Source organism: Cucurbita pepo, chromosome 8 (assembly GCF_057944985.1).
Source record: "Cucurbita pepo subsp. pepo isolate OVF chromosome 8, ASM5794498v1, whole genome shotgun sequence".
In the NCBI taxonomy this organism is placed as follows: domain Eukaryota; kingdom Viridiplantae; phylum Streptophyta; class Magnoliopsida; order Cucurbitales; family Cucurbitaceae; genus Cucurbita; species Cucurbita pepo.
The window spans coordinates 3,444,053-3,469,180 of record NC_141805.1 but is presented as its reverse complement, the minus strand read 5'-3'; the positions used below and the strand labels follow the sequence as shown (position 1 = coordinate 3,469,180).

The window sequence follows — 25,128 nt, the reverse complement described above, 5'->3', positions numbered from 1 at the left end:
AATATTTCATATAATATAATTTTTTTAATTAACTAAATAGACGTAATAGTACCAAAAGTATTATTTGTTTCATTAGCAGACAGGGATGGAATCTCTGGAAGGTTTGGACTTGGAGGAAAGGGGGGAAAAAGTTCCAACTTCCAAGACCCATTCCACTCATGACTCGAGAAGAAAACTAGAAGTGGAGACGAACAACGCTCACATGGCGTCCCCCCGACTTTATTTTATACCACATCGCCAAAATCACATTCCCAGTGTGCTTACTGCATGATGCATATCTCTACCACTTCTCTCAACCATATATATACTATTTGGAATCACAACTTCTAAATTTGAATATGGACAAGAATTGGAAGTTTATTATGAGTTGTAAAATGACCCGTGATTTTGAAACCATACACACCATTATGGTGCAGGAAACAGAGTATTATTGGTAAACCAGACATCCATGGTGGGACTTGGGGGGCACTGGCAGACAACAATATCTAGTTAGTGGGCTATGTTAATTTCAGTGAAACGACTCAGAAGTGGGCACCTCTCCTGTCTGTAGGGCATGGACTTCCACAGAAGGAAAGAAAAAAAAAAGAAGTTGGTAATGGACATCGTGTTAGGAATCACGACCCTCCGTAATAGTATGATATTGTCTACTTTAAGCATTAACTCACGTGGCTTTGTTTCTTATTTTTCCAAAAGGCTTGAACGGAGATGTATTACTTACTTATAAATCCATGATCAACCCCTTATAAATCGATGTGGGATTCCTCTCCTAACAATCCTCGACACTTCGCTTATTCAAACCCCACCATTCCCAAACCCACGAAACAAAAGGGGAACAAATATCAACGGCTTTGTTTCTTATTTTTCCAAAAGGCTTCAATACAGATGTATTACTTATAAATCCATGATCAACCCCTTATAAACCGACGTGAGATTCTTCTCCTAACAATCCTCGAAACTTCGCTATTCAAACCCCACCATCCCCAAACCCACGAAACAAAAGGGGAACAAATATCAACGGCTTTGCTTCTTTTCAAAGAAAAGCTAAAAATGGTCATGGCTGAACTTATTGTAATGTCCTACAAGAGAGCTTTCCCCAACAAAAAAAAAAAGAAAGAAAAGAAAAAAGTATTGTAGTATTATGTCGAGAGCAAAGTTTTGTAGATTCCAAAGTGGGAGGAGGAAGGGAAAAGAAAGAGATAATTCATAATGGGCAGCATGTAAAAGTGGGCATTCAACAGCAAGATAAAGTTCCAATTACCTAGAAGAAAGGCGCTTTTCCATCCTGATCGAGCTGAGACATCTTGCACCTGCAACAAAGGGTAGCCAAGAGAAAAGGAAAAGGTTTGTGTGAAATCAAAAATCATTATAATAAAGTTTGTTTCAGCCTTCAAGTTATCTTGGTAGAGTGGATTTCATATGTAAAAAAATTGTAATATAATTACTATTCAAGAACAACGAGAATACCGACTCCTAAGTATATTATCCATTAATATCTCCATGATATAGATACAAAAAATAGGAATAATGAAGGCTTCCTCCATCAATAAAAGAATGTGGTCTAACAATCCCAGTGAATCCTATTCGTCCAAGTCTCAATTTTAGTATCTTGAATCTATTCTTTCAATTACTGCGCAATTCGAGTTGATTTAAAATGTTTTATTTCAGGCTCTAATATCTGTAGTGTATAAATGATAACCTTGATTATCAAATATTCTTATGGATATCAATCCCTAATTTCCCCACAAATTACTTATTACCCTATTTCCCTTCGTCTCTTTCTTCTTTTTCTCTAGTTTTATTTCATGTTCTCCTGCATCGCTCAAATAGAACGAAAGATTGTGAGAAATCTTTAATTCTGAGTGATTTCTAGAAATTTGTTACCTCCTGCTAACTAATATTTTTCTCATTTTTCTGTTTGGACTTTCCCTTTCTAGCTTCCTTACAAGATTTTTAAAACATGTTTGCTAGGGAGAAATTTCTACATCCTCATAAAAAGTGTTTCGTTCTCCTTCCCAACCATGTTGGATCTCTCAATTCACCCCCCTTCAGGACCCAGCGTCTTTGTTGGCACACCACCTCGTGCCCACTCCCTTCGGGGCTCATCCTCCTCGCTGGCACATCGCCCGATGTCTGACTCTGATACCATTTGTAATAGTCCAAGCCCATCGCTAGTAGATATTATCCTCTTGAGCTTTCCCTTTCAAGCTTCTCCTCAAACCTTTTAAAACGCATTTGCTAGGGACAAGTTTCCACACTCTTATAAAGAATGTTTTATTCTCCTCTCCAACCGAACCGATGTGAGATCTCACACTGCAACTATAATCCTCTGCTGTGTATTAGAATGTTGGATTACTTGAGTGTGTATTGCCTAGTAGTTAATTCACTAAGCCTTTCCTACACTGTTCCCATGAATCAATAATTTTGGGAACATAAAATGAGAGACCAGAACTGTATAGATTCAAAATCATTGGGCAATGAAAGAGCAGAAATGTACCTTCAATTAATAATTATAGGATTGCAGTATTTTCTTTTCTGCCTTCTTGCTTTCCTTAAAATTCTTTCAGTTTCTTCCTTGGCGTCTTCTATTGAATAGAAACGGACATCTTCTCCTAGCATTTGTCATGCACGTTAATATAAATAACATCAAACAAAATACTAATATTCAGCTTATAATCTAGCATATAGAAGTATTAACGCTGATTGATCTGAAAGCCAAATGAGGCACATCGAATTGTGCTAGCAAACCGAACAGTTGAAAATAAAATTTCATGCGAAAGGGTTCCGTAATTTTTTTTTTCCTATAACGGTTCCCTAATTTCTTTTTTCTATACATTACTGTTACAGGACCGCATTGTTTCTTAATCTTTTAGTATGTCCCGTTGTTTTTTCTCACTGAACTAAGTTTTTTTCGATGCCCACCAATGTCTCTTATGAACCAGAATGCTCCTCTAAAGCTAACAGTATCCGTGTCCAATATCTATGGCAGACAGACTCGCTTTCAACTCGTGTTCCAACGCATCTAGAAAAAAACTCGGAAATGTCTCAATTATGTCCGACTGCCTAAATAAAAGGCCAATCTTCTCTTTTTTAGCATAGAATTCCAAAAATGAAGTCGATATCGTCAGTTAGATCATTTTAGGATTGACTCAAATCTCATATCACCTACTCTACCCAAAATCGGGATCTTGTCCTTCTAATGAAAAGCTTCTAAGCACATGAAATGAATAGAAATATATAAAGATCTCAGCAGAGGTCCATGTCTTAAAGAATATTTTAATAGCAACATGTTATTATTTCTTTGTTCCGTCTTGTCAATGTCTCAAAATAATTGCATACTACTCTATTTGCATGTAAAGAAGATATGATTGGCAATTTTTAAATTTACACGATTTATATTATTTAGAAGTTTCTTCTTTATTTCCAGGAATCACCTGTTTTCTTCTCTTCGATTAAGCAGGAGAAACTTCTTTCGATCTCCTCATCAGAATCAACAATAACTCTATATTCTCTTTCCAGCACCAGGCGCTGTTAATATTCAAGGAGAAATCTTTACCCGCTTCAATGAATAATAAGTTTAAATTTCGGATTCAACAATCAGGGAATAAGGTAATATTTGCTTTCAGAAAACACAATCATACAATTTCCGTAATATATGTAATGAGATGGCAGAAAAAATAATGAAACTCGAACCATTACCTGTTCAGAAAATGGAATTGCTTTCTTTGCATCTTCCTTTTTCATCACAGTACTAGTGCAAAATGCCTTTCCGACTTTTACTGATTTCCACCTTCCCACTTCCTCGGTTTGTACGGCAGTTGCTCGAATGCAAACATCTGGAGACGCAGATTGGCTGGTATCAAGTGGAAAAAGTAAGACCCCTTAAGATGCTAAAGAACAAAGGATCTATGCAAATAATTCCGTAATTCGTTAACAATCATGGTCACCAGAACATATTGTGGCTGCCATGGTTTTTCATGCCACATTAAGATAACATTACTGAAAAATGTGAAAACTACTCTTTTCCCGCATATCCACAAGCCAAATGATAGAATTTAATCAAACTAGCATAGTAATTCCTTTGAGAACTTCCAGACTGCAGTACATCAGAACCATAAAATATACAGGAATGAAAGAAACCATTGAGCTTTTACAGGTCACTAAATGTCGGGCTGCATGGAATTCTATTTTTGTGCATTAGAAGGACAAGATCAACTCCCAGATTAGTATACATCAATTCAATCTTTTAACCCATTGGCCATTATCAGTAATTCATTGAAGAATGATAACTGTCTGAATATGGAATGCATGAAAATACTAGGAATCAAGGCAATTATTAAGAAAACTGACGTTCATTACATTTTACATCGACGACGCTTTTGCTGTGGGACATCCAAAGAAGCGGTACTCTGACATTTGCAATTAAAGACTTTCATGAGGAACAGTTCAGAATGAAACAAATGCTTAAAATATTTGACCGATATCTAATAAGAAACTGAACCTCGGGAGATTCAATAGGGCGATGTGGAAATTTCTGCAAGGGTTTTTTCAAGGTACAGACCATTGCCTACAAGTTATTGAAGAATAACCAATAAGTTACGTGACTGCAAAGTGGCATTTTGTTGAAATGTTAAAACAATCTAAGAACAAAAATTTAGGCGGGGTACTTTTAAGAATGTATACATAATTTATAAACACCTCATCTCATCGAAATAGAGTTACGGGGAGAATCCTTTTTATCGTGCATTTATAGCAGTACTTGATACGACATGCACTTACCTTCATTTCTTGGGTGAGCGTGCTGATGAAGTCATTTCTTAGTTTCAGTTGAGATGCTTGTACTTGTTTTTCCAATGCAGAAAGAACATCAGAAATCTCGTGTAGCCTTTCTTGGTATGCATCCTTCTTTAGTTGATCGGATATCAGTTTGAAGCCTCCATCGAGGGTAGCTTTCATGTCATCGTGCTCTTTGTTCTGACATTGAACTTTGTACTCATTAGTTGAATGGAAAATTTAGACATTGTGATTAAAATTAAACAAACTTAATGCTCAATATAATATTGCATTGATCTATTTACCATGGATTGCAGCAAGCTACTGTTAACAATCACCTTTTGCCATATGCCTTCGACTGCAATTTTTTTAAAAAAATAAGCATATTGCTTGGCAAAGCTGTTGGCCTTAAAGCGATGACTTTGAGGTCAGAAATACTTATTGATTCAGGCACTTTCCCTTCTCACATTCTTAACATAGAAAGTTTAATCCTACTCTATGAAGGAATTGAAATTCAAGTAAAGCATATTCATCACCTTATTCCTACTTGAGAATCAAACACATCAGGTTTCAATGCAGGAAGTGTTTTCCAAGCTAGTAATACTAGTACATAGTTTCTCTTCGGATTTTACTTTTCAGCTTGAGAGATTACAAAGCTCACCATCCAGAGAAATCTGCTTCATTCCTTGGTTTAGATGCAGAATATCACCATGAAGAGAATCCAGGATCTTTCCAAATTTGTTCAATGAGTTTTCAATAGTTCCAAGGCGGCGGTCAAGTTCTTCACCAACTTGACCTGAAAAGGAAAGCTAAAATTATCACAAATTAAGGGACGATTATTATAAAGGTTGAAGGAAATGATAGCTGATCAACCTGCCTGCCGAGTCCAAGAGAGTGAACTTACACTTAGAGTCCGGAAGTGGAGTTGATTTCCATCTTTGTGTTAAACTGGTTGAAGATTTAGAGAGTGGCAATTGGCATTCTTCTCTTGAATAACTTAGAGGAGGAAAAAAAGAATTCTTCTTAATTGAATTTTCTCGGTCTTGAGAGCTAAATCTCTGCCAAACAGAATGGTACGTCAAAGTTAAGTCATGAGAGATGAAAACAAAAAGAACACCACTACAATCATAAAACTTTATTTCAAGTTGATATGATGTCGTAGTCAGATCCTCATGGCATGAGAGACTAAGAGCATTTATCATGGCGCTCTTATATCTATAACAAAATAATATGTAGAGAGAGGTACATTTTGAGGTATTTGACCTGCCAAATTCAAGATATGACGAGGATATGATGAGTTTTTTTAGTAGTCCTAATTGTAAAATAAACATAAGCTTAGGTGTAACTGAATAACCGAAAACCTGCCAGCTCACTGAGTTCCTCATGTCAGCCGACTTTTTGTTTCTGTGATGACTGATAAAAAATCAGGTGTAGTTATGTGGTCTTTCAAGGTAAGTAGGGTATGCGAAATTATCGTTGCTATGATGTTTCCAAAGGGGAGGTTTCTTTCTGGGTTGAACAATTCTTTTTTCCTTCATAATAGACAATTCCTCTTGGCTCTGCAATCACATAAAAGGCTAGACTGGTAGTAAAAAGGTTTTTAGAAAGGGAGGGAGTAGACAAGGTCGTCTCCTGAAATGGAACATAGTCCCATAAGGCTCCTATTTGCAATTGTAATACCTGGTGACTTGAAGCTGGAACAACAAGAAGTGAAGATGGAATTTCATCATGGCAACGGAGATAATACAAATACCTTCATGCATATGACTATATTCTCCACAAAGCAAAATTGAAGGAGTGATAAGGGGTAAACTATTTTTTTTTTTCAAAGATAATGATCACGATGAAAAATGCATGATCAGATTTTTTTTTTTTTTTTTTTTTTTTTTTTTTTAGTGTCATTTCCTTCATTTCTTGAGGGAGAAACAAAGTCTTAAAACCTGAATATCCGAGAAGAAACAGTGATTGACCTGTTCATTTGTCACGACTTCGTCAAAAGAGTTCTGAGAGAATTGAGAATTCGTGCCGTGCAGAGATGACAGTCCCTGAGAAAAGGATTGTTGCGAAGGTTGTGATCGCAACTGTGGTGCTTGCTGCCCAGTGGTTAACGCATTTGACCTGCCAAAAATCATCAAAACCATCAATACTTTCCTTTTATATTACATTAAAAGAAACTTCATATTTTTCTTGAGTATTTTGCGTTTCCTCTGGAACAGATTCGAAAATAATGACGTAAAACTGAAGAGATTGGATCGAGTTTGCACGACAAGATTATAGTCCGAATACTCCAAATTCTTATTCGTCTGATTATTCTTAATCAAAACCTAAAGTAACTTAACCTTGTATCAACAAAAATGAAGTCAATTCAATCAACGAACAAACCGAACTAAGCTGCGTAAGTAAAAATTTCGATGTCTGCAGTAAAATGTATTGAAAATGTAAATCTCTTAAAAGCTCCGACACAATAAATTCCTTCTGAAACATCAAGAACATAGGTAGGATCAAAATGAAATCCATATATTTCAGAATTCGGATCACGATAAACGGCTAGAAGCACGGAAAATAAAGAAACAAAAACTGTCAGGCTACTGATTACTGACAACATTGCAATCTAAACTTCCTTGCGCATTGTTTCATGAATTTATGCAACTCAAACAAAAGATAACGCTGAAAGTAAATAAACGGCTAGAAGCACGGGAAATAAAGAAACAAAAACTGTAGGATACTGATTACTGACAACATTGCAATCTAAACTTCCTTGCGCATTGTTTTCCATGAATTTTTGCAACTCAAACAAAAGATAACGCTGAAAATAAATAAGAAGAGATGCATACCTGGATTGAGGAGGAAGAACAGATATAGAGCTGAGATCGCAGGCCTTGTTTATCTTCAGCCGCATTTGATTGAAAAACTCCGCGTGAAAACTAAGAAGCCAAGATTCTTCAACTGTTCGATCAGAACTGCAGGCGTGGTTGAGAGCTAGAAGAACGATCACGAATCGCAACCAATAATCGCTATGCTTGCAGTACAGAACTGAGAATGATTTCCAAGCTTGGAAGTTGTCAAGACTCCGAATGAGAAATCAATAAAAACAATGGCGGGAAAGTTCTTACGTGATTCCGATTATGGGCCGAATTAGCGGCCCATTGCTTCATAAACGGGTCTAAGCCCAAAATCCGGTCCAAATTCAGCCCATGCTCAAAAACCAAGCATAGCAAGTCAAAGTTTGACCGGCTCGAGCCAATAGATTGGCTACGAATAACCATTTTAAAAATTGGACTAACCCATGAACCGAACCGTGAGCCATATTTGGACCGGTCATTCAAATCAGCCCAATGGTCTTAAAATTTGACCAATTTAAAAAAATATAGTGTATCCATTTTTTTTTTTCATATATTATAGGTTATTTATAAAATAAAAATTATTATTAAGCGTCGTGCAATGGAACGTTTATGGAGTATGTCTCACAATTCAACGCGAGGCTCTATACGTAGAAGGATATACTGATTGAGCAGCTATTACTGCAATTACAGTTGTATTGATTGATGAAATGTTCATTTGGTCAATTGATAAGAAAGCATCGGCTATTAGAGGTGTACATGGTCCGAATTGGTTGGATTGGTAACTCAACTAAACTCGAAACTTTTCACAACCCAAAAAGAAATACGTATTATGTATTTACCAATTCGGGCGTGAATAACCCAACCCGAAAAAAATAAATATATATTTACCTGGTGTCGAATTCGAGCATGAATATTCTTAAACTGACCTTAGTACCAGACAAACCAATTAATACAAAAAGATTTTTAATATATATATATATATATATTTTTTTTTTTTTTTTTGCTTAGATCAACTCGAAGGTTTTGCCCACGAACCCGAAACCGAACCGATTTAATTCGGGTTCAGGAAAATGAATCAAACCCTACCCAAAATGTTAACTCAACCCAACCCAACCCTTATAATTTGGATTGAGTTGGTCCGAGTTGTCGGGTTGAATGTACACTCCTATCGATAACTTATAATGAGCTTGCTTGAGTATCAAAAATTAAAGTAGACTTAGTACCACGTCTATAACCATAGTTTTACCTAATTAAATTATTTTTTAATTAATATATATAATTGTTTAAAAGATTAAAAAAAAAAGGTTTTAAGGTTTTATTTTTTTATTTATTTGTTAGGTTTTAAATTTTTGTTTGGTTTTTTAAATATATGGAAAATAATAGACAACAAAATCAATATATATATATAAAAGTTAATTAAAAAAATATATTGAAATAGAAAAACAAAAACCTAGGTATTTTTAAATTCCCTGAATTTTGACCAGAATCAAATAAAATATCCAATAATTTTTATTTATCTATTTGGACGTTATTAACTGTCGCTTTTGTCGGTGGTTATTTTTTCTATTATTCTAGTAGACTCTTCTAAATATTTTTAAACAATTATATATATTTGTATGTTTAAAATAAATAGGTTAAATAAATAAATGGAGTATATTTAACTAAAATGTTAGAAATTTAAATTTAAAAAATTTATTTTCAGTAACCATATAAAAATGGACTACATACCATGAAAATTTAAATTTAAATTATTAGAATGAAATATTAGAATTTCTAATTTTTATAAACTTAATTAACTCTCGAAAATAAAATAAAATATACTCTAAATTAGAAAGAAGAATATTAAAATATATTTTATAAATAATATACATCGAAATTAAAAAAAAATATATTTAAAACTTAAATATTCTTTTAAGGGGTTGAAATTCACGATTCCGCGTTGTGGTGGAAAACAGGCGGTGAAATCAAGGTAGTGACGTGGAATTGTGGATCCGAATATGCGAAATTCGGTGGCCCGCAATTGTGTTATGAGATGCCACGTGGCAGCCAATAAATGTCTTGTTTCCTAATTAAAAGCATGTCAACATGCTTAAGTCAAATGATTAAATTAATTAATTCTTTTTATTTTTAATTACTTATTAATCCAATTTAAAATTTATATTAAAAAATACAAATAACTCTTATTAAATAATTAATTCAAACTTCAATTTTATATTTTTAATAAAATTAAAATATATATTTATTCATTTGTAAGATTTAGACTCCAAAATTTATTTTTAATTCAACCTTAAACTTTATAATTAAATTTTATATTTTTAATAAAATTAAAAAAATATATTTATATCTAGACTCCAAAATTTATTTAATTAAAGTTAAATAATTAAAATATAATCATTGGTACAATAATCAAATATTTGAAAATAAAAAATATTTTAAATAGCATATAATCATAATAAATTAGTAATAAAAAAAATGAATTTAAACGACATGCATAAAATACTACAATAGTATATTTAATTAAATTTAATTAATTATAGTTTATTGTTATTAATAATAAATTTAGCTTGAATGATAAATTATATTTTAAAGTTATGTTATAATAACAATAAATAAGCTCATCAAAATTAGTCTCAATAAATAAATAATTAATATAAATAGTTAATAAGTAATTAGCTATCATTATTGAAAATAAACTTTTCTAATTTTACTATATTAATTAACTAATTAATAATTTGAATAATTAATATAAATAGTTAATGAGTAATTAGCTCTAATTATTGAAAATAAACTTTTATAATTTTACTATATTAATTAACTAATTAATAATTTTAATGATTAATATAAATAGTTAATAAGTAATTAGCTATAATTATTGAAAATAAACTTTTATAATTTTACTATATTAATTAACTAATTAATAATTTAATGATTAAAATAAATAGTTAATAAGTAATTAACTATAATTATTGAAAATAAACTTTTCTAATTTTATTATATTAATTAACAAATTAAATAATTAATAATTTTAGTAAATTAGTAGTTTCCTGGCTTATTAAACTTTTATTTGTAAAAATTAATTAAATATATTATTATTAATTTAGGTCTATAATTACTTTTTAGACATCTTATTTTCATACATCCAATTTCCGAGCAAATTAATCAAATAAAGTAATTAAAAAAATTAAATTATAAAAAATATTCGTATTTTCAAAAATAATATAAATATTAGAATGTTATATGAAAAATTAATGAAAGTGACGTAGAACGACGTGACGATGTTCTTGCAACCTTCAAACAAGAGAGAATATTTTATAAATAAAGAATTGAGCGATATTTTTTCTATAAAAAAAAAAGAGAAAAAAAAAAGGGAGACTGCTTCCAAATTCAATCCTGTTTGAACTTCAAACAAAATTTGCAGGATCTCTCTCCGTCAGTTCCAGGAATTTTCGCGTTCGAGGAATCGGCGAATCGCGACAAGCGGCAAAGCAGAACGGTGGAGTAAGAAAATGGATGAACATTTGCTTTCGCTTTCCATTCAAACATTGTAAATGCGAGAGCACCATTCTCTTTGTTCTTATCGCGGATTCATTGGCGCCAAAGACAAACGACCTATTTTTTTTTTTTTTTTTTTACCAAACTGCTATTAGGATAGATCACAATTGTCAGCACATATCTGAAAGGGATTTTCCCCTTTTCTAATTCATAATCTGTTCATTTCTATTCGTGTTTTGACTTTTGAGTCATTTTTTGGGTTAATTTCTTGATTTTTCCAGTCTTACTGAGTTTGTTTATCTGAAATCGCACTCAGTTTGCTGTACTGTCGCTTTGTTTATGATGGTTGAGTTCATATTGTTCATGAGCATCATGAAATTGGTGAGAGAGAGAGATAGAGAGAGCCAGAGACGAAGAGAGGGAGGGGTTTGAGAAGAAAAAAAGAAGGTTCGTTGTATGTAACTTCATCTGATTAGGATTCCCCACTTTCTTCTACCATTTTTCTTTCAACTGAGGCATTTGGGCGTGGGGGATCCATTTACTAGTTGAACCGGCATAGATTCAGAGAGGCAAAACGTTGGAGGAATATTCTTGGGTTTAGTTCATAGGAGTTTTGAAGATTCAGTTTCCTAGAGTTTCTTGTCATGGCGGTTGTCGAGCTGGTCCAATTAATTATGCTGAAGCTTCACCAATTATGATCAGCTCACGCAGAGAGATTGTAGAAGAGCCAGTAAGAGCTATTATTGAAGATGTAATTTGTGTTGCTGTTGGGAAAGATGTGAAAGAATGCTTATCAGTTTTGAGGTATGCACTAAAATCTTCACATGGGAAGAAGATTTGCCTCCTCCATGTTCATGTCCCTGCACAGATGATTCCATTAAGTAAGGCTATGTTTATGAGTAATTTGACTTTTGATTTTGCTTGTTCTATGTCGATTATTAAACTCGTTTTCCTTGTCCAGTGGGAACCAAATTTCCAGCGAACTCATTGCAGAAAGAGGAAGTGAGAGCATATCATGAGTTCGAGAAGCAAAATTTGCGGAGGATCATGAATGAGTATATTCTGTACTGTCTTCAAGAAGGGGTATGCATACTTCAGTTTAATTTTCTTATTGGCCTATTTTTATGTATTTAGTTAGATTTTCTTTAGTTTTGGAAAATGGGTTATTAAAAATGATATTCAACCTCATGTTTTGTGAGATTCCACATCGGTTGGAGAACGAAACATTCTTTATAAGGGTGTGGAAACCTCTCCCTATTAGACGCATTTTAAAACTGCGAGGTTGACGGCGATACATAATGGGCAAAAGCTGACAATATCTGCTAGTAGTGGGCTTTTGAGCTGTTACAAATGGTATTAGAGCCATACACCGGGCGGTGTGCCAGTGAGGACGCTGTTAGGAATCACGACTCTCCACAATGGTATTGATATTGTCCACTTTGAGCATAAGCTCTCATGGCTTTGCTTTGGACTTCCCCAAAAGGCCTCATACCAATGGAGATAGTATTCCTCACTTATAAACCCATGATGTTCCACTAAATTAACCAATGTAGGACTCACTCCCAATAATCCTCAACAGACGCTGCCCCCAAGGAGGGTGGATTGTGAGATCTCACATCGGTTGGAGAGGGGAACGTAACATTCCTTATAAGGGTCGACGACGTAACATTCCTAATATACACGTTTTAAAACTGTGAGGTCGACGACAATACATAACGGGTCAAAGCGGGCAATATTTACTAGCGGTGGGCTTGGGCTGTTACATGTTTCATCACTAGCTTTTTCTGCGTCACTATTTTTTTTTTTATTTCTATAGCTCCTTACTATGTTCTTAATGTAAAATTATACAGGTTCAAGCTGAAAGATTATGTGCTGAAGCTGAGAGTATCGAAAAGGGAATAGTTGATATGATTTCCCTGCACGGTATTAAAAAGCTTGTTATGGGAGCAGCTGTAGACAAGTGCTATTCGAGGTGCAAATCTATTCATAGCCATTTTCAGATTGATATACATCCATATAGATCTCCAACTGTAACTTTTTTTTTTTGTTGGAGGTCGTTAACAGTGACACGAACACCATATTACGAACCTAGATTTGTCTTTACATTATGTGAGTTTTGCTGCTTTTGCGGGCACGGATATTTTAAGGCTAAATAGTTAAATATTATTTTTATGCAAAGAACACATTGAGAAGAATCTTTTGTATCACTTACATAAAGAGCGTTTCACCAACGTGTGCTGAAGAGTTTAGGCATGTATAACAAATGATATAGAAATTGTAAAGCGTGTTTCAGCTACATACATTGAAGAATTTTAGGCATGCATATATACGTGTTTGTGTGTGTATGCATATGTGAAGAGTGTTTCACCCATTGCGATCGTCGTTCAGGTTGGCTGGTGATGGTTTTAGTTGATTAATAGAAATGCGAGCTTATTAACTGCAATTCTTTTGAAGTTCTGATTTTTTTTTTTGTTGTTTTGGTTGATATGGTTATCATTTAAATTAATATTGCTAACATAATGATGAATATTTTAGGAGAATGGTGGATCTGAAGTCTAAGAAAGCCTTTCATGTGCGCTCACAGGCACTTGCTTCTTGTCACATTGAGTTTATCTGCAAGGGGAACCTCATCTACACCAGGTTAATTGCTGCTTAGTGCTTTGCAGATTTACTTAGCTAATTGGACCTACTAATATGCATGTTTTTACCCATAACTACATCGATCGTTCTTATTCCCACGGTATGGTTGATGTTTTTATCAAAAGATTTTGCATGAAATTGCTTGGGAGTTTGCTTCACAGAGTCTATCTTGAAGTTTGTTAAAATCTTAGACTTGGTAATCTGATTGATGCGAGTACCAGGGAGGGTAGATCGGATGGAGCTCAAGTAGAAGCTACAGTTACATCGCCACAAACAAGTCCAGACGCTGAGGCCCCAGAAATTTCCCAATGCAGATCTCAGTCACGTCCATTGGAGCAGGTTAACAGCAGGGAAGTCGGGAGTCCATCTTCGGATTTACGTTTTAGAGGGAGATCATTGCTTGTTGACCATTTTAGAGAAAGCATAGTAGATCCTTCCCCTTCTCCAAATATTATGAACGGGGTTCGAACTGCAAGAAGCTTGGACGTTAATGAGACTTTTGACGAATTGAGTTTATTGGAAAGGAGAAGTCCATATGAAAGGTCAGAAAATTCCTTACGCTCTCCTCGTGGCGTGATCGACATGGCTCCTTCTCCACTTTCCAGGGTCGAGTTATGTGAAAATGGGCTGGAGGTAACTATATTTCTTGAACTTTAAGTATACATGTAATTTAATTCTTCTGAATGCAATGTGCTGGCAATAATTTCCAGGCACCATATATCTTCATGATGAAAAGCGATCCGAGCTTGACTCTTTACTTGGCGATGCATGTTTAATATTATATATCCTCTACGATCCAAACCGAATTTACTCCAATTTTAGCAGGATGGGAAAACCAGTGCTTACCTTTACAATCAATATGAACGGGTGATGATGGAGGCTACAAACGCAAGGCGTGACGCATTTTTAGAGGCAATTGCGCGTAGAAAATCTGAGAAAGAGGCCGTTAATGCTCTATGCAAGGTGAGGTTGATATATTGCCTAAAAACATTTATGTTTCGAGTTTTGAAGTTGATTTATGCTTACATGTTCATAACGATTTCGATACTTTAAAGACAAAAATGCTTTCGCTTTTAATGCATTAGACACATTTCTGCCAAGTATTCTCCATCATGTCATCAAATACACTTGAGACGTTGACTTTATATATTTGGAGTTCATCATGCAAACTCAACGATCTAAGTTTTTGTTCATTCTCGGGATTACGAGTATAATGCAAAGAGTGGGGCCTACTGTTTTCCTTTGGAAGTGTAATTTATCCTTTCAAACGTGTTACGCTAGTCTACGAAATCAGTATAATCCTAACATATTTAGGTTTTGCATGATAATCCTATAGGTTAAAGCTGCAGAAGGGTTATATGCTGAAGAACTGAAACAAAGGAAGGAGGTTGAGCAAGAACTAGCAAGGGAAAAGGCTAAACTTGAAAGCATAAAGAAGCAACTAAATGAAGAGATGGAAGAGCTCCGGATAGCTCAAGATCAAAAGGCAAGCCTTGAGAGAGAACTTTTGGAATCTGATCTGACGGTGAAGGAGTTGGAGCAAAGGATTCTTTCTGCTGTTGAATTGTTACAGAGTTACAAAAGAGAGCGAGAGGAGTTGCAGATTCAACGCGACAATGCACTTACGGAAGCAGAGGAGCTTAGAAAAAATCAATCCGCTGGCACGATCCTTCCACAGTTCTTTACGGAGTTCCCGTTTCGGGAGATTGAGGAAGCTACTAGAAACTTCGATCCCTCCCTGAAGATCGGAGAAGGCGGATATGGGAGCATATATAAAGGCTTCTTGCGCCATACCATGGTGGCTATAAAAATCCTACATTCTGATAGCTCTCAAGGCCCCTCTGAATTTCAACAAGAGGTGAATCATTTCTCTTAAATATTTCTTCATTTTTTGTTTAAATGGTATGAATAATTTGTATTGATGTGATTTTTTATTTATTCGGATTTTTATTTTGTTGTCTGTCTTTTGGTATTATCAGGTTAATGTTTTAAGTAAGATGAGACATCCCAATCTTGTCACGCTCATTGGAGCTTGTCCCGAAGCTTGGGTTCTCGTCTACGAATACCTCTGTAACGGAAGCCTCGAGGATAAGCTCAGCTGCAAGAACAATACTCCGCCTTTACCTTGGCAAACACGAATACGCATCGCTACTGAGTTATGCTCGGCCATTATGTTTCTTCATTCAAGTAAGCCCCACAGCATCATTCATGGTGACTTAAAACCTGCAAATGTATTACTTGATGCTAACTTTGTATGCAAGCTTGGTGACTTTGGAATTTGTCGCTTATTGTCTCGGGATGAAACGCCGAATGACAATGAAACACTTGTTTGGAGAACTGACAATCCCAAGGGAACTTTTCCTTACATGGATCCTGATTATCTTTCGTCTGGAGAGCTAACAACGAAGTCGGATGTTTATTCGTTCGGGATTATACTGTTACGATTGTTAACTGGTAGATCTGCAATAGGGATATCAAAGGAAGTCCAATATGCAGTGGGAAATGGAAAGTTAAAATCCATTTTGGATCCTTTAGCGGGCGATTGGCCATTCGTGCAGGCTGAACAGCTCGCTCGATTGGCCTTGAGGTGTTGTGATATGAACCGAAAGAGTCGCCCCGATCTCGTTACAGATGTCTGGAGGGTGCTTGGACCAATGAGAGCTTCATGTGGAGGCCTATTGTCCATCCAACTCGGTTCGTCCGAACACTTGCAACCTCCCCCTTACTTTATCTGTCCCATCTTTCAGGTAACAGTCCACATCTTTGCTCGTTTGAGGTTCGATCTTGTACTCGTTTTTTCGTACTGAAAGTCTCCAATCTCGGCTTGGTTTTTTCCCACAGGAAGTCATGCTGGATCCACATGTGGCTGCAGATGGTTTTACGTACGAAGCAGAGGCGGCGAGAGGATGGCTAGACAGTGGACATGATACTTCGCCAATGACGAATCTTAGGCTCGAGCACCGCAACCTCGTCCCCAACCGTGCTCTTCGTTCGGCTATACAGGAATGGCTCCAAAGGAACTGAAACACTCCCATTCTCCTTCATATTCCTCTTAATAGCCTATAAGTTCATGTGGATACGTTGAAGTTGCCATCTGTTTGTATATTTGTGATATAGAGAACATGAAGCTGCGTGCCATTTGTATATAACAATGCATTGATTTTGATTCTTACACTTTTAAAATGTGTTTATTTTGATATTATATTTTTATTTTCTTTTCAATTCCAATTTTAGCAATATTTTATTTAACAAAATAAGGATAAATTACTCCGGGATTATATCATTTAAAATTATTATTAAACCCTCTAGTTTTCGTACGTGAATCAATTTAAGTTCATCGGTTAATGCATATACGTGATGTGATTAGGTTTACATTTCTCTAATTATTTTAAAAACCGAGTAACATTTTTTAAAATGGATTATTATTGAAAGCGAGTCCAGTTAATTTAGTGGAAGATTTACAGAAGAAATACTATCTCCATTACTAGACTTCTTGGTAAAATAAAGCTATGAGAGCTTATGCTCTATCTCCATTACTAGACTTCTTGGTAAAATAAAGCTATGAGAGCTTATGCTCAAAGTGGACAATATCATATCATTGTGGAGATCTGTGATTTCTAACATGGTATCATAGCCATGCCCTTAAACTTAGCCATGATAATAGAATCCTCAAATATCGAACAAAGAATTGTGAGCCTTGAAGGTGTAGTCAAAAGTGACTAAAGTGTCGAACAAAGAGTGTACTTTGTTCGAGAACTCCAGAGAAAGGAGTCAAACCTCAATTAAGGGGAGGCTTATAATGTACTTTGTTCGAGGGGATAGGAATTGTGAACCTTGAAGGTGTAGTCAAAAGTGACTAAAGTGTCGAACAAATGGTGTACTTTGTTCGAGGACTCTAAAGAAAGGAGTCAAGTCTCGATTAAGGGGAGACTTATAATGTACTTCGTTCGAGGGGAGGATTGTTGAGGATTATTATTGTGAGTGAGTCTCACATTGGCTAAAGCTCATGGATTTACCAGTGAACAATATTATCTCCATTGGTTTGAGGTCTTTTGGGGAAGTCTAAAGTAAAGTTATGAGAGTTTATGGTCAAAGTGGACAATTAATTTGTTCCGCATAATAAAAATTGAACTAATTTATAAAAAAGAATTTGTGAAGCCGTTGAATTAAAACTTATTGTCACATCAAAAAAAGCTGAAATAATTTAAAATTGGATAAAAAAAGGAAAGGTGGCAATTGACAAATGAGTCGTGATAGAGGAGAATTTGTTTAAGAGTCAAATTGTACAGAGTGTCTCTAGTGTAAGGGTATTTTCGTCTTTTCAAATAGTAGTACGGCCCGCCATAACGCGGAGGGTGATCCGCCACGTGTCCATCTCTCAATCCCTTAATTTTGTCACTTCACAACAAAATTCTTCCCGCTTGTTGAGAGGAGAGATAGAAATAGAAAGAGAATGGGATATTATGAATCTCTAAATCAGAAGCAACTGCTTATCTTCTACAGTTCGAAGAACGTCAGAAAAAACTTGCAGGCTTCAGCTGAGGGACGGATTTACCGATAATCTTTTGCCATAGCTTTAATCATGCGCTTTGTTCTTCATCAACAACAGTGTTTTTCTTGAATTTGAGCGCTTAGTGGAGCTTTTTTCTGTTCAAAATGGCCATCGGCAGTTTGGTTTCTAATCGGAACTTCGGTTCCTTTGTTGGTTCAGGTATTGTCCTGTTATTCTCGTCTTATTTTTGATACTTCATATTCGATATTGAATTTCTTGTGCTTCCTGCTTGATGCGTCCTGTGTATACTCTGTAATGAAAACTTGTTTGCTGTTGTACCTGCGTTTTCGTTCCGTAATGTTCTTCCGCATTTCGGTTACTCGAGGTTTTATCTGGAGTTAATGGCGTCGGGAAGTGATTTGTATGTAGTGGAATGGAGCGAGGCTTAATTTCGGCGCAATTTTTCTTTTAACTGAGAACGTTTTCTGCGAAAATTTGTTTTCTGTATTTTTTTTCTTTTAGATAGTTCTTAATTCAGTCATTTTGAATTTCAGAGGTGATGCGCTTCATAGTATATAAGTTCATCCATGGCTACTTTTGTTGTATATGATAATAAAGGAGTATTTTATGTTTTTTTGGACAAATGTTACTATTTATTCGCACTTTCTGATTGTCTATCTATATTTGGTTGCATCAACCTTGTTATTGAGGTTCCTAAATTAATCGATTATTTACGGAGGAAGTGTTCTGACGTTGTTCACTACCTTTCCGAAAATAATGTCTGTTAAATCTTCGCGTTAAAGTCTGATTATGCTGTACTTTTCTGTTCTTAACATTTTTTAAACCAATTACCACTAGTCCTGATAGTGATTAGTTCTCTCTTTCTTTAATTTTAGTTTGAAGCTTTTCAATGGCCGTTAAGAAGACTCATTTCATTTTCCGATCTTATGTTTGCAGGAAAACTGTGCAAGATCGAGAAAACAGTTTCTCACTCCGCAGTAGAACGTTCAGTAATTTTTGCAGCTCAATATGGAAAATCGAATATGTTTTTTAGGAAGTCACATGGTTTGAGATTAAGTAGTTGTTCTCCTAAGATCTCATGTTCCACATTTCTTCATGCAATGACCCAAGATGGGAAAATCTTGAAGCCACCGGGAGTTTGTACAGATAAAACTGCTGGACGAAGATTGCCTTTTGTCCAAGGCACCATCAGTTGGTCAAGAAGAAAATCCACATGTTATCCTCACTGTACTGCAGCTTGCATTCTTACGAGTGGACCTAGTTGGCTGCAATGCCAAAACTTTCGGCATGTTAAGGTCAACCAAACTTCTGCTCATTACAAGTCAAATGACTTCGATATAACGAAAGGAGATGTGGATGCATTGGCATGGGCAGAGGGGTCAGGTGATGCACTTTTTATCGAAGGCAATGACCAGATAGTATCACCCTGGTGGGATCGTTTTCCCAAACGCTGGGTGATTGTGATGCTTTGTTTTTTCGCCTTTCTTCTCTGCAATATGGATCGTGTGAGTACTATTCCTTTCTCTTCCTATTGACCCTTATCTTGAATCCAAGTCATTTGTTAACTATAGTGTTTAAGGGCTTGCTTGATCTGTTTAGATGGTGACTAATGACTATAGTAGTCAGTCAATTAAAACACGCGATGCATTTCTGTTTGCAGAAAAAATGGCATCCTTAAAAATGAGCAACCTTACAATTTCTCTTCAATATGTCAATAACTCAGTTCTGCTATCTGTCCTCAATATACTGTCAAATAATATCAATTCACTTTACTGTGAGCTAAATGTGTAAACAAATTTCTATAGGTGAACATGAGTATTGCCATACTCCCAATGTCAAAAGAATTTAATTGGAACAGTGCAACAGTTGGCTTGATCCAGTCATCCTTTTTCTGGGGCTACCTTCTAACACAGGTTTGATTAGATTTGATCAACCCAAAATTTCTACTGATATAACTAATTTTTCTGTCAAATATAATGTGTGTATTTTTATTGGTTAGATCGTTGGGGGGATATGGGCAGACAAAATTGGTGGGAAGCTTGTGTTGGGTTTTGGAGTAGTATGGTGGTCGATAGCTACTATATTGACACCAATTGCTGCGAGAATTGGGCTTCCTTTCCTGCTTATGATGCGTGCTTTCATGGGAATTGGTGAGGTAGGCTTTTTGTACTTCTCTACTTTTGTTCATGTGTTCAACTAATATATCATGATCTGATCATCATGAGTAGCACTGTCTGTTATTTTATTTTATTTTTCTTACCAAACTAGTTTTGGCGTCAGCTGGCTCACATTATCTCAAAGAATTATTCTGAACTACGACTTACATCTGATAGAACTGTTTATTTGTGTTATGTGTCTCCTTTGCAGGGTGTTGCTATGCCTGCAATGAACAATATTATATCAAAGTGGATTCCTGTATCAGAGAGAAGCAGATCGCTTGCACTGGTGTACAGTGGCATGTATCTGGGTTCTGTAACGGGCTTGGCTTTCTCACCAGTGCTAATTGACAAATTTGGATGGGCATCTGTGTTTTACTCATTTGGATCTCTCGGAAGTATATGGTTTGCACTGTGGCTGACAAAAGTAATTTTCACTTCTGCGTTTAAATTATAATTTTAACCCTGCGTATTAAAATAGAAATTTAAACATGCAAGTAGTTCTCCACTCCACTAGAGAAAGTCAAATTTATGCAACCATCATGAAGAGAAGATCCAAGCAGTGAGAAAAGAAATATGCTGAGTTATTATTACATTAATGGCCAGTCATGGGCATAAAGGCAAAGTTGAAAGAAATTAGGTATTAGTAAAAAAAAATAGAAACGTTGAGTTGCACGTGCTCTTTTCATGTTATTTTGTTGAATCAAGTTTCTATCTCCGACCTTCTCATTCTGGTATATTGTCAGGCGTATAGTTCTCCAAAAGAAGATCCAGGTCTCAGTGCACAGGAAAAGAAAATTATCTTTGATGGAAGCATTTCGAAGGAACGAGTGGAAGTTATTCCGTGGAAATTAATTTTATCAAAAGCACCTGTGTGGGCTCTTATAATCTCCCATTTCTGCCATAACTGGGGAACCTTCATTCTGTTGACATGGATGCCCACATACTATAACCAGGTAATTCATAGTTCAGCATTGAGCTCTAGGTTATTCTATACTTGCATCTTAACATAGCAAAAAATAACTCCAGAAGTGAATAATCAAATCGTAAGTGTTCGTTCATAATTTTGGTGCATGAGTGATGTACTGAGTTAAATAGCTTTACCCCGTGTGCCTATAATACGCTCCCTCTACTTAGCTCCAGTCTATTGTACGGTTTCAGGTTTTTCATTGTCATTGTGATGATTATGTTAACGATGATAGTTCAGTATTAAGACATAGACAGTTGAAGGTTTCTATTGAACTGTTGGTTGCTGTCTCAGGTTTTGAAGTTCAACCTCACCGAATCTGGACTCTTATGTGTACTGCCATGGTTGACCATGGCTGTTTTTGCAAATATAGGAGGATGGATTGCAGACACGCTAATCAGCAGAGGTTTTTCCATCACTAGAGTTCGAAAGGCAAGATTCTTTCCAACTTTATTGTCTCGAGTAATTTCATGACTCAGTTTTATGTCTTGTTACTTCAGAAAGTTTTACACGGTTAATTTACTCTGTTATCTGCTAGACGTCAGTTCGTTTGTACAAGTATCGTGCCAAGTTTATTTCCTAATAGCCATACCACAATTAACTTGAATATCTATTCTACATAAATTTCACAGAATAATCTGTTTCAAATAGACGAATACGGTACAAGAATGCACTTCATTTTGCCCACGGCTTACAACTGCATGAACGATATTATCACCTTTTACATTTTAATTGGTTCCTACAGGAGTTATAGGGATTTCTGCTCCATAAAATGCAGGGATTCTAGCCTAGTTAACTCAGGTTTATCAATGGACCTTTTTGTTCTTATGGTAAATAATTACAGTGGAGTGTTTTTGGATACAGATCATGCAATCTATTGGATTTCTGGGACCAGCTTTCTTCCTTACTCTGCTGAGCCGTGTTAGAACACCTGCTATGGCAGTGTTATGCATGGCATGTTGTCAGGTATTCGCAATTTCTTAAATAGAAAATAAATTATCTTAAACTTAGATCGATTATACACATACATACATATAAATACAAATTACATAAACAGTTGGAGTTAACTGATCAAGAAGATTACATGAAAAGGACAAGATCCCACACCTTCCACATGCCCCTAGATCTACCATAAAAATTTCTGGCATTCCTTTGTTTCACAATTCACCAAAAATTGGATATTTTGGCCTTTTCCTGAAGAGATAACGAATAGCAAAATTCAAGAAGTCCCAAGAATTCATGGTGCACAAGAGAAAATATGTAGTTACTGTTAGGAATCACAAACCTCTCCCCATAATTGAGGTTCGACACCTTTCTCCCCTTACATGAAAAGTACACTCTTTGTTCGACACTTAATTCTATTGATATGGCTAAGTTAAGGGCATGACTTTGATACTATGTTAGGAATCACGAACCTCCACAATAATATGATATTGTCCACTTTGAGCATAAATTCTCATAGCTTTTCTTTTGGTTTCCCCAAAAGGTCTCGTACCAATGAAAATGTATTCTTTACTTATAAACCCATGATCAACTCCTTAATTAGCCGACGTGGGACTCTTCTCTCAACAATTGTCAACCATTTTCTTTTAACAAGAAATAACTCTTCGTTGATAAATGAAATGACAGATAATCTTATAACCCATCTTGCGCAGTACACACCAAAAAAGGTCAAAATAGGACTACGATTCGACCCTTTTCGATCCTAAGCCTAGGAACCATGCAATATCCGAGTTTTCGATAGAGTTTGAATTTTTTTCCCTTCCATCCTTAATTCTCATATAGACCCTGTTGCAATTATTATGTTTGGTTTGATTAATAAACTTCTGTTGACAGGGATCTGATGCATTTTCACAATCTGGTCTCTACTCCAATCACCAAGATATTGGACCACGATATGCTGTGAGTTAACTAACAACTGTTAAATCTGAATCATTTTACCTCGTATTTCTGCAATATTCTTGTCCCTGAATTTTTAAACATGTGGCGAGATGCATGATCATGAAGTATTAGCATTTTGATAATGATTAATCATTCTAGTTGGGTTTCATACACAGGGAGTATTGTTAGGATTATCAAACACCGCCGGCGTGCTCGCCGGTGTCTTCGGTACAGCTGCAACCGGATACATTCTCCAACAAGGTTAGTTGGAGAACGTTCTATTATTCCTTTTATTCTTCCAAGTTCTTTTTTAAATTTTAATTGAGGAAATTACATGCCTCAAAGAAAATAAAAATAGGTTTATAATCATTTAAGCTCCATTTCAAAACTATTTTATTAAAAAGTATATTTGTTACTAGTAAGATTTTCACCATTCTTACAAATATATTTGAATGAATGAATTTTTTTAAAACTATATTTTAGATTTAAGCTTTTGGTATGATTTTATGTATCATTTTTATTAGTAATAAAGTTTTAAAAAAATTATAATTAGAAGTATTGTTTATAAGTTTAATTAGAAAATAATTATAAAATAAAGATGTGATTAAAACTTGGTAAAAGTTTAGAACTAAAACTTATGTTTAAAAAAAAAAAAAAAAAAAAAAAAAAACTGAATTGAAATTGAATGGAATTGTATTGTGGGGATGGGTGCAGGTTCATGGGACGATGTATTCAAGGTGGCAGTTGCATTGTATATCATAGGCACGTTAGTGTGGAATATCTTTGCAACGGGAGAAAAAATTATCGATTGAGATGGACGGAGGATCTGTCTGTGCCTAAATTTTATGGAGAAAAAGAGAGAGGTAAGTTTGAGGAACAAGAAAATCCCACCCTAAGCCCTACCAATTTTTATTTTTCCATGGCTGGCTCTCCTGGCCACAGCTTTCTGGGTTGGCTCCAAAAAGGTAAAGACCAAAAAACGAAAAGGGACCATATACAAATTATCACCCTCTTTTTGCTTTTTCTTCTTATATATAGTGAAGTTGTTTGTTCCCAATTTCCCATTTATAGCGTTGGCATAAAAATACATGACCATTAGAATGTGCCAATTCCAATCACTAATTCCATTATTGTTGGTCATGTTTACTCTCGTTATTGCCACTTTATTTATTTTTATCTTTCATGTTTCAGTTGAACACGACCCCCATAATGATATGATATTGTCCACTTTGAGTTAAGCTCTCATGGCTTTGCATTGGATTTCTCCAAAAAGTATCAGGCCAATAAGAAAAATATTTATTGATTATAAACCCATGATCATCCGCTAAATTAGTCGATATGGCTTTGCATTGGGTTTCTCCAAAAAGTCTCCGGCCAATAGGAAAAATATTCATTGATTATAAACCCATGATCATCCGCTAAATTAGTCGATATGGCTTTGCATTGGGCTCCTCTAAAAAGTCTCATGCAAACAGAGAGAGTATTCATTGATTAGAAACCCATGAAAATTAGTCAATTATAAATCCATGATCATTCATAAATCCATGATCATTCCCTAAATTAGTTGATATTCATGATCATTCCAATTAAGGTATTGGTTTATGCGAATTAGAGAAAAAATAGCAATGAAAACTGACTACATTTCTTCAAAAGAAAAATGCTAAATTTTAAAATATATATGAACTTATTTATCTCCACAATAAAAAGATGATTAAAATATTGAACTAAAAAGTGATATGTTTAAATATCATTCATGTAAACGCATCTTAATCATTGTTATTGAAACATTTATAAAATGATACCGGTACATTGAAAGAACGCACTTTCAAATTAAAGAGCATAGATCAAAGTATATATACTTTAAGA

At 35.1% G+C, this 25,128-nt stretch overlaps 3 protein-coding genes across 4 annotated transcripts; 2 read left to right on the top strand and 1 right to left on the bottom strand.

Moving 5' to 3' along the window:
- Positions 1 to 53: 53 nt before the first annotated feature.
- LOC111799987 (putative recombination initiation defects 3) lies at positions 54 to 7,827 on the bottom strand. The gene is made up of 12 exons (XM_023683546.2): positions 7,605 to 7,827; positions 6,741 to 6,888; positions 5,675 to 5,828; positions 5,432 to 5,566; positions 5,076 to 5,128; positions 4,777 to 4,971; positions 4,499 to 4,564; positions 4,357 to 4,406; positions 3,697 to 3,850; positions 3,432 to 3,525; positions 2,495 to 2,609; positions 54 to 1,307 (listed from the first exon to the last, which is right to left on the bottom strand). Exons 1-11 carry the CDS (start codon positions 7,667 to 7,669, stop codon positions 2,497 to 2,499), a joined length of 1,227 nt encoding a protein of 408 aa, XP_023539314.2. The 5' UTR covers positions 7,670 to 7,827; the 3' UTR covers positions 54 to 1,307; positions 2,495 to 2,496.
- A 3,129-nt stretch (positions 7,828 to 10,956) lies between these two features.
- On the top strand, positions 10,957 to 16,947 carry LOC111799986 (U-box domain-containing protein 33). 2 transcript variants are annotated; one of them, XM_023683545.2, is made up of 9 exons: positions 10,957 to 11,986; positions 12,067 to 12,188; positions 12,956 to 13,077; positions 13,641 to 13,745; positions 13,967 to 14,378; positions 14,571 to 14,708; positions 15,082 to 15,603; positions 15,725 to 16,492; positions 16,587 to 16,947. In XM_023683545.2, the coding sequence occupies exons 1-9, from the start codon at positions 11,800 to 11,802 to the stop codon at positions 16,767 to 16,769; spliced, it is 2,559 nt and encodes an 852-aa protein (XP_023539313.2). In that variant the 5' UTR covers positions 10,957 to 11,799; the 3' UTR covers positions 16,770 to 16,947. The 2 variants fall into 2 exon arrangements, with proteins under 2 accessions (XP_023539313.2, XP_023539312.2); XM_023683544.2 differs by having other exon boundaries at positions 14,568 to 14,708.
- Positions 16,948 to 18,174: 1,227 nt separating this feature from the next.
- Positions 18,175 to 24,402, top strand: LOC111799985 (ascorbate transporter, chloroplastic). The gene is made up of 11 exons (XM_023683542.2): positions 18,175 to 18,456; positions 19,195 to 19,763; positions 20,064 to 20,171; positions 20,258 to 20,413; positions 20,626 to 20,841; positions 21,161 to 21,370; positions 21,676 to 21,813; positions 22,246 to 22,347; positions 23,218 to 23,283; positions 23,439 to 23,523; positions 23,977 to 24,402. Exons 1-11 carry the CDS (start codon positions 18,402 to 18,404, stop codon positions 24,072 to 24,074), a joined length of 1,803 nt encoding a protein of 600 aa, XP_023539310.2. The 5' UTR covers positions 18,175 to 18,401; the 3' UTR covers positions 24,075 to 24,402.
- Positions 24,403 to 25,128: the final 726 nt, after the last annotated feature.

Coding starts and splice junctions, on each gene's coding strand:
- LOC111799987 (XM_023683546.2), bottom strand. CDS start 7,669: ATGCGGCTGAAGATAAACAAGGCCTGCGATCTCAGCTCTATATCTGTT. Junction 4,972..5,075: donor GTAGCTTGCTGCAATCCATG/GTAAATAGATCA, acceptor GTTCAATGTCAG/AACAAAGAGCACGATGACAT. Junction 3,526..3,696: donor CAATTCCATTTTCTGAACAG/GTAATGGTTCGA, acceptor GAATATTAACAG/CGCCTGGTGCTGGAAAGAGA.
- LOC111799986 (XM_023683544.2), top strand. CDS start 11,800: ATGATCAGCTCACGCAGAGAGATTGTAGAAGAGCCAGTAAGAGCTATT. Junction 13,746..13,966: donor GGGAACCTCATCTACACCAG/GTTAATTGCTGC, acceptor TGCGAGTACCAG/GGAGGGTAGATCGGATGGAG. Junction 16,493..16,586: donor TTATCTGTCCCATCTTTCAG/GTAACAGTCCAC, acceptor TTTTTCCCACAG/GAAGTCATGCTGGATCCACA.
- LOC111799985 (XM_023683542.2), top strand. CDS start 18,402: ATGGCCATCGGCAGTTTGGTTTCTAATCGGAACTTCGGTTCCTTTGTT. Junction 18,457..19,194: donor CGGTTCCTTTGTTGGTTCAG/GTATTGTCCTGT, acceptor TTATGTTTGCAG/GAAAACTGTGCAAGATCGAG. Junction 23,284..23,438: donor ATATTGGACCACGATATGCT/GTGAGTTAACTA, acceptor TTTCATACACAG/GGAGTATTGTTAGGATTATC.